Source organism: Salvelinus alpinus, chromosome 27 (genome assembly GCF_045679555.1).
Source record: "Salvelinus alpinus chromosome 27, SLU_Salpinus.1, whole genome shotgun sequence".
Taxonomy (NCBI): domain Eukaryota; kingdom Metazoa; phylum Chordata; class Actinopteri; order Salmoniformes; family Salmonidae; genus Salvelinus; species Salvelinus alpinus.
Window position 1 is genome coordinate 13231616 of NC_092112.1, and position 7624 is coordinate 13239239.

Here is a 7624-nt window from a genome sequence, read left to right on the forward strand (position 1 = left end):
AGCCCTCTAGACATACAGGTGAGCCCTCTAGACATACAGGTGAGCCCTCTAGACATACAGGTGAGCCCTCTAGACATACAGGTGAGCCCTCTGGACATACAGGTGAGCCCTCTGGACATACAGGTGAGCCCTCTGGACATACAGGTGAGCCCTCTGGACATACAGGTGAGCCCTCTGGACATACAGGTGAGCACTCTCATACAGGTGAGCCCTCTAGACATACAGGTGAGCCCTCTAGACATACAGGTGAGCCCTCTGGACATACAGGTGAGCCCTCTCATACAGGTGAGCCCTCTAGACATACAGGTGAGCCCTCTGGACATACAGGTGAGCCCTCTGGACATACAGGTGAGCCCTCTGGATATACAGGTGAGCCCTCTGGACATACAGGTGAGCCCTCTAGACATACAGGTGAGCCCTCTAGACATACAGGTGAGCCCTCTAGACATACAGGTGAGCCCTCTGGACATACAGGTGAGCCCTCTGGACATACAGGTGAGCCCTCTGGACATACAGGTGAGCCCTCTGGACATACAGGTGAGCCCTCTGGACATACAGGTGAGCCCTCTGGAAATACAGGTGAGCCCTCTAGACATACAGGTGAGCCCTCTGGACATACAGGTGAGCCCTCTGGACATACAGGTGAGCCCTCTAGACATACAGGTGAGCCCTCTAGACATACAGGTGAGCCCTCTGGACATACAGGTGAGCCCTCTAGACATACAGGTGAGCCCTCTAGACATACAGGTGAGCCCTCTAGACATACAGGTGAGCCCTCTAGACATACAGGTGAGCCCTCTGGACATACAGGTGAGCCCTCTGGACATACAGGTGAGCCCTCTAGACATACAGGTGAGCCCTCTGGACATACAGGTGAGCCCTCTAGACATACAGGTGAGCCCTCTGGACATACAGGTGAGCCCTCTAGACATACAGGTGAGCCCTCTAGACATACAGGTGAGCCCTCTAGACATACAGGTGAGCCCTCTAGACATACAGGTGAGCCCTCTAGACATACAGGTGAGCCCTCTAGACATACAGGTGAGCCCTCTGGACATACAGGTGAGCCCTCTGGACATACAGGTGAGCCCTCTAGACATACAGGTGAGCCCTCTGGACATACAGGTGAGCCCTCTAGACATACAGGTGAGCCCTCTGGACATACAGGTGAGCCCTCTAGACATACAGGTGAGCCCTCTAGACATACAGGTGAGCCCTCTAGACATACAGGTGAGCCCTCTGGACATACAGGTGAGCCCTCTGGACATACAGGTGAGCCCTCTGGACATACAGGTGAGCCCTCTGGCATACAGGTGAGCCCTCTAGACATACAGGTGAGCCCTCTAGACATACAGGTGAGCCCTCTAGACATACAGGTGAGCCCTCTGGACATACAGGTGAGCCCTCTAGACATACAGGTGAGCCCTCTAGACATACAGGTGAGCCCTCTGGACATACAGGTGAGCCCTCTGGATATACAGGTGAGCCCTCTGGACATACAGGTGAGCCCTCTAGACATACAGGTGAGCCCTCTAGACATACAGGTGAGCCCTCTAGACATACAGGTGAGCCCTCTGGACATACAGGTGAGCCCTCTGGACATACAGGTGAGCCCTCTGGACATACAGGTGAGCCCTCTAGACATACAGGTGAGCCCTCTGGACATACAGGTGAGCCCTCTAGACATACAGGTGAGCCCTCTGGACATACAGGTGAGCCCTCTGGACATACAGGTGAGCCCTCTAGACATACAGGTGAGCCCTCTAGACATACAGGTGAGCCCTCTGGACATACAGGTGAGCCCTCTAGACATACAGGTGAGCCCTCTAGACATACAGGTGAGCCCTCTAGACATACAGGTGAGCCCTCTAGACATACAGGTGAGCCCTCTGGACATACAGGTGAGCCCTCTAGACATACAGGTGAGCCCTGTAGACATACAGGTGAGCCCTCTGCACATACAGGTGAGCCCTGTAGACATACAGGTGAGCCCTCTAGACATACAGGTGAGCCCTCTGGACATACAGGTGAGCCCTCTAGACATACAGGTGAGCCCTCTGGACATACAGGTGAGCCCTCTAGACATACAGGTGAGCCCTCTGGACATACAGGTGAGCCCTCTAGACATACAGGTGAGCCCTCTGGACATACAGGTGAGCCCTCTAGACATACAGGTGAGCCCTCTAGACATACAGGTGAGCCCTCTAGACATACAGGTGAGCCCTCTAGACATACAGGTGAGCCCTCTAGACATACAGGTGAGCCCTCTGGACATACAGGTGAGCCCTCTGGACATACAGGTGAGCCCTCTGGACATACAGGTGAGCCCTCTGGACATACAGGTGAGCCCTCTGGACATACAGGTGAGCCCTCTCATACAGGTGAGCCCTCTAGACATACAGGTGAGCCCTTTAGACATACAGGTGAGCCCTCTGGACATACAAGTGAGCCCTCATACAGGTGAGCCCTCTAGACATACAGGTGAGCCCTCTGGACATACAGGTGAGCCCTCTGGATATACAGGTGAGCCCTCTGGACATACAGGTGAGCCCTCTAGACATACAGGTGAGCCCTCTGGACATACAGGTGAGCCCTCTGGACATACAGGTGAGCCCTCTGGACATACAGGTGAGCCCTCTAGACATACAGGTGAGCCCTCTAGACATACAGGTGAGCCCTCTGGACATACAGGTGAGCCCTCTAGACATACAGGTGAGCCCTCTAGACATACAGGTGAGCCCTCTGGACATACAGGTGAGCCCTCTGGACATACAGGTGAGCCCTCTGGACATACAGGTGAGCCCTCTGGACATACAGGTGAGCCCTCTCATACAGGTGAGCCCTCTAGACATACAGGTGAGCCCTCTGGACATACAGGTGAGCCCTCTAGACATACAGGTGAGCCCTCTAGACATACAGGTGAGCCCTCTGGACATACAGGTGAGCCCTCTGGACATACAGGTGAGCCCTCTCATACAGGTGAGCCCTCTAGACATACAGGTGAGCCCTCTGGACATACAGGTGAGCCCTACGTACTTGATGAAGTGGCTGAAGAGGACTGTGGTGTTCCTGATGATGCGTACAGCCCGCGCCTCCTCGTGTTGACAACGCTGAAGGGTCAGACCGTCGTCCATGTGACCCTCAGCATGCAGACAGGCCTGGAGCAGAGACAAACACAACTCAGACATTACCATAACAAGCACAACTCAGATATTACCATAACATACACAACTCAGACATTACCCTAACATACACAACTCAGACATTACCCTAACATACACAACTCATACATTACCCTAACATACACAACTCAGATATTACCCTAACATACACAACTCAGACATTACCCTAACATACACAACTCAGACATTACCCTAACAAACACAACTCAGACATTACCCTAACATACACATCTCAGACATTACCCTAACATACACAACTCAGACATTACCCTAACATACACAACTCAGACATTACCCTAACATACACAACTCAGACATTACCCTAACATACACAACTCTGGGTTTAAGCAGTATACACAGTACAACAAAACAGAGACATCCTGTACACTGCCAAGCCTCCAGAAATGAATCAACCCTGGCTCTGCCGACCCCTGGATGTGGACAATTACATCTGATAACCAATAAATACAGCATTCAATTACATCTGATAAACAATAAATACAGCATTCAATTACATCTGATAAACAATAAATACAGCATTCAATTACATCTGATAAACAATAAATACAGCATTCAATTACATCTGATAAACAATAAATACAGCATTCCATTTAACTACAGAGTAGAAGGTGCACGTTGATAGAGAATCTAAAATGTGTCCCCTGTCATTTATTGTCACTAGTATCAGTGTCACCTCTGGTATTAGCCAATGTAAAGTATGATATCACACCCAATCAAGCAAGGTGTAAGAGTAGCTGCCTGGGCTGTGAGTTCTCCCTCCCCCAGGATAAGTCAGGACACACGAGGAACTCATTTAGACGTGATAATGAGAGAAGGATGGTGACAGTTAGTGACAGTTAGCTTTTCTGAGAGAGTGGAGATCAACTCCTGGCTCCCCCATCGCTCTCAGTACTCCTTCCCTCCCCCCCTCTTTCTCTCCCCCCTCTTTCTCTTTCCCTCACTATTCCAATCGTTCTCCCTTTCTCATCGTCACCGTTCTCTCTCTCTCTCTCCCTCATCCCCTATCCGTAGACTAGACTATACCCTCTCTCCCTCTCCTCTCTCTCTCTCTCTCTCTCCCTCATCCCCTATCCGTAGACTAGACTATACCCTGTCAATTCAATTCAATTCAATTGACTTTATTGACATGGCAAGTTATTATTACTTACATTGTCAAAGTATACATATCGAAAAATTATACCCTGTCTCTCTCTCCTCTCTCTCTCTCTCTCCCTCATCCCCTATCCATAGACTAGACTATACCCTGTCTCCTCTCTCTCTCTCTCTCTCTCTCTCCCTCATCCCCTATCCGTAGACTAGACTATACCCTGTCTCCCTCTCCTCTCTCTCTCTCTCTCTCCCTCATCCCCTATCCGTAGACTAGACTATACCCTGTCTCCCTCTCCTCTCTCTCTCTCTCTCCCTCATCCCCTATCCGTAGACTAGACTATACCCTGTCTCCTTCTCCTCTCTCAATTCAATTCAATTAAATTTCAATTCATACCCTGTCTCCTCTCTCTCTCTCTCTCTCTCTCTCTCTCTCCCTCATCCCCTATCCGTAGACTAGACTATACCCTGTCTCCCTCTCCTCTCTCTCTCTCTCTCTCCCTCATCCCCTATCCGTAGACTAGACTATACCCTGTCTCCCTCTCCTCTCTCTCTCTCTCTCCCTCATCCCCTATCCGTAGACTAGACTATACCCTGTCTCCCTCTCCTCTCTCTCTCTCTCCCTCATCCCCTATCCGTAGACTAGACTATACCCTGTCTCCCTCTCCTCTCTCTCTCTCTCTCTCTCCCTCATCCCCTATCCGTAGACTAGACTATACCCTGTCTCCCTCTCCTCTCTCTCTCTCTCTCCCTCATCCCCTATCCGTAGACTAGACTATACCCTGTCTCCCTCTCCTCTCTCTCTCTCTCTCTCATCCCCTATCCGTAGACTAGACTATACCCTGTCTCCCTCTCCTCTCTCTCTCTCTCTCCCTCATCCCCTATCCGTAGACTAGACTATACCCTGTCTCCCTCTCCTCTCTCTCTCTCTCTCCCTCATCCCCTATCCGTAGACTAGACTATACCCTGTCTCCCTCTCCTCTCTCTCTCTCTCCCTCATCCCCTATCCGTAGACTAGACTTTACCCTGTCTCCCTCTCCTCTCTCTCTCTCTCTCCCTCATCCCCTATCCGTAGACTAGACTATACCCTGTCTCCCTCTCCTCTCTCTCTCTCTCCCTCATCCCCTATCCGTAGACTAGACTATACCCTGTCTCCCTCTCCTCTCTCTCACTCTCTCCCTCATCCCCTATCCGTAGACTAGACTTTACCCTGTCTCTCTCTCCTCTCTCTCTCTCTCTCCCTCATCCCCTATCCGTAGACTAGACTATACCCTGTCTCCCTCTCCTCTCTCTCTCTCTCTCCCTCATCCCCTATCCGTAGACTAGACTATACCCTGTCTCCCTCTCCTCTCTCTCTCTCTCTCCCTCATCCCCTATCCGTAGACTAGACTTTACCCTGTCTCCCTCTCCTCTCTCTCTCTCTCCCTCATCCCCTATCCGTAGACTAGACTATACCCTGTCTCCCTCTCCTCTCTCTCTCTCTCTCCCTCATCCCCTATCCGTAGACTAGACTATACCCTGTCTCCCTCTCTCTCTCTCTCTCTCCCTCATCCCCTATCCGTAGACTAGACTTTACCCTGTCTCCCTCTCCTCTCTCTCTCTCTCCCTCATCCCCTATCCGTAGACTAGACTCTGTCTCCCTCTCCTCTCTCTCTCTCTCTCCCTCATCCCCTATCCGTAGACTAGACTATACCCTGTCTCCCTCTCCTCTCTCTCTCTCTCTCCCTCATCCCCTATCCGTAGACTAGACTTTACCCTGTCTCCCTCTCCTCTCTCTCTCTCTCTCCCTCATCCCCTATCCGTAGACTAGACTATACCCTGTCTCCCTCTCCTCTCTCTCTCTCTCTCTCTCCCTCATCCCCTATCCGTAGACTAGACTATACCCTGTCTCCCTCTCCTCTCTCTCTCTCTCCATCATCCCCTATCCGTAGACTAGACTATACCCTGTCTCCCTCTCCTCTCTCTCTCCCTCATCCCCTATCCGTAGACTAGACTATACCCTGTCTCCCTCTCCTCTCTCTCTCTCTCCCTCATCCCCTATCCGTAGACTAGACTTTACCCTGTCTCCCTCTCCTCTCTCTCTCTCTCCCTCATCCCCTATCCGTAGACTAGACTATACCCTGTCTCCCTCTCCTCTCTCTCTCTCTCCCTCATCCCCTATCCGTAGACTAGACTATACCCTGTCTCCCTCTCCTCTCTCTCTCTCTCCCTCATCCCCTATCCGTAGACTAGACTATACCCTGTCTCCCTCTCCTCTCTCTCTCTCTCTCCCTCATCCCCTATCCGTAGACTAGACTTTACCCTGTCTCCCTCTCCTCTCTCTCTCTCTCTCTCTCTCCGCTGGATGGAATGCAGCGCATCCTGGGAAGGCATCCAGAGACAACAAACCTCTGTTCTGCTCACGGGCCAGGAGGCCTTGACAACACGCCAGCTGGTAAGATGTGACTCACAGTGGGAAGCTATGACACTAACGTCTAATCCTCTGTATAAAGTCCTCTCATTATGGGGACTCTGGTTTCATCTACAGTCTGTCCCAATATCCACACTAGATTATCCCACTACTTACAGTAGTATAAAGTCATGAATATTCACTAATGTGATAATCTGATTATGGTGACGACTTCCTGGTTATCCTGCTGAAAGAGAACCTGGGTCTACCCAATCCCTACGCTGACCCACTACTTAAAGTGATTTCATTGGCCAGACACACTCCTTCTGCTTGCCAAAGTCATGATAGAGTAGCTACATGACAGGGACAAGTTTATAATTATGTAAAAGACAACTTTGTAATGAAAGTAGCCTTGGTACATTATTAAATTATTATTCAAACGCAAAGTCGTTGAAAGGACCACATTTTGACGATTTATCCACACTATTAGAACAGTGAACCAGTATAATAACTCACCCTTCTCTTGAGGGGTCCTATACGGGAGGCTTTAGCGTCAGGCGTCTGGTAGGACAACCACAGCCCTGTAGCCACATGCATGACGAAGCAGGCTGAGTCTCCGTACTTGATCTCTGCTACTCCCATGCCTTCAATGTCCCGGTTCTTTGTACCAGACTCAATCTTTTCCTGTGGGAGAGAGACACACACGCAGGCATACACACAAACAGACACACGCAAACGTGTATGCGCACACATGCATATACACATGTGGCACACACGCACACGCACACATACACACACACACACACACACACACACACACACACACACACACACACACACACACACACACACACACACACACACACACACACAGAGCCCATTCAGGCCTCATCAGAGATAGCTTCAGGCTGCCGAGTACAGCAGAGAGTAGCTATAGACCAGCAGG

General features: G+C 50.7%; 1 protein-coding gene across 7 annotated transcripts in view; it reads right to left on the reverse strand.

The window, feature by feature from the left end:
- The window catches only part of LOC139555982 (ryanodine receptor 3-like), a 218236-nt gene that overhangs the window by 135669 nt on the left and 74943 nt on the right, over positions 1-7624 (reverse strand). For all 7 annotated transcript variants that reach the window (XR_011671046.1, XM_071369419.1, XM_071369416.1 and 4 more), the window contains 2 exons: positions 7195-7362; positions 3037-3158 (listed from right to left, as the gene is read on the reverse strand). Coding sequence is in view for 6 of the 7 variants with exons in the window: in XM_071369419.1 (XP_071225520.1) it covers positions 3037-3158; positions 7195-7362 (290 nt within the window). In the remaining variant the exon portion in view is untranslated. The remainder of the gene's footprint in view (positions 1-3036; positions 3159-7194; positions 7363-7624) is intronic.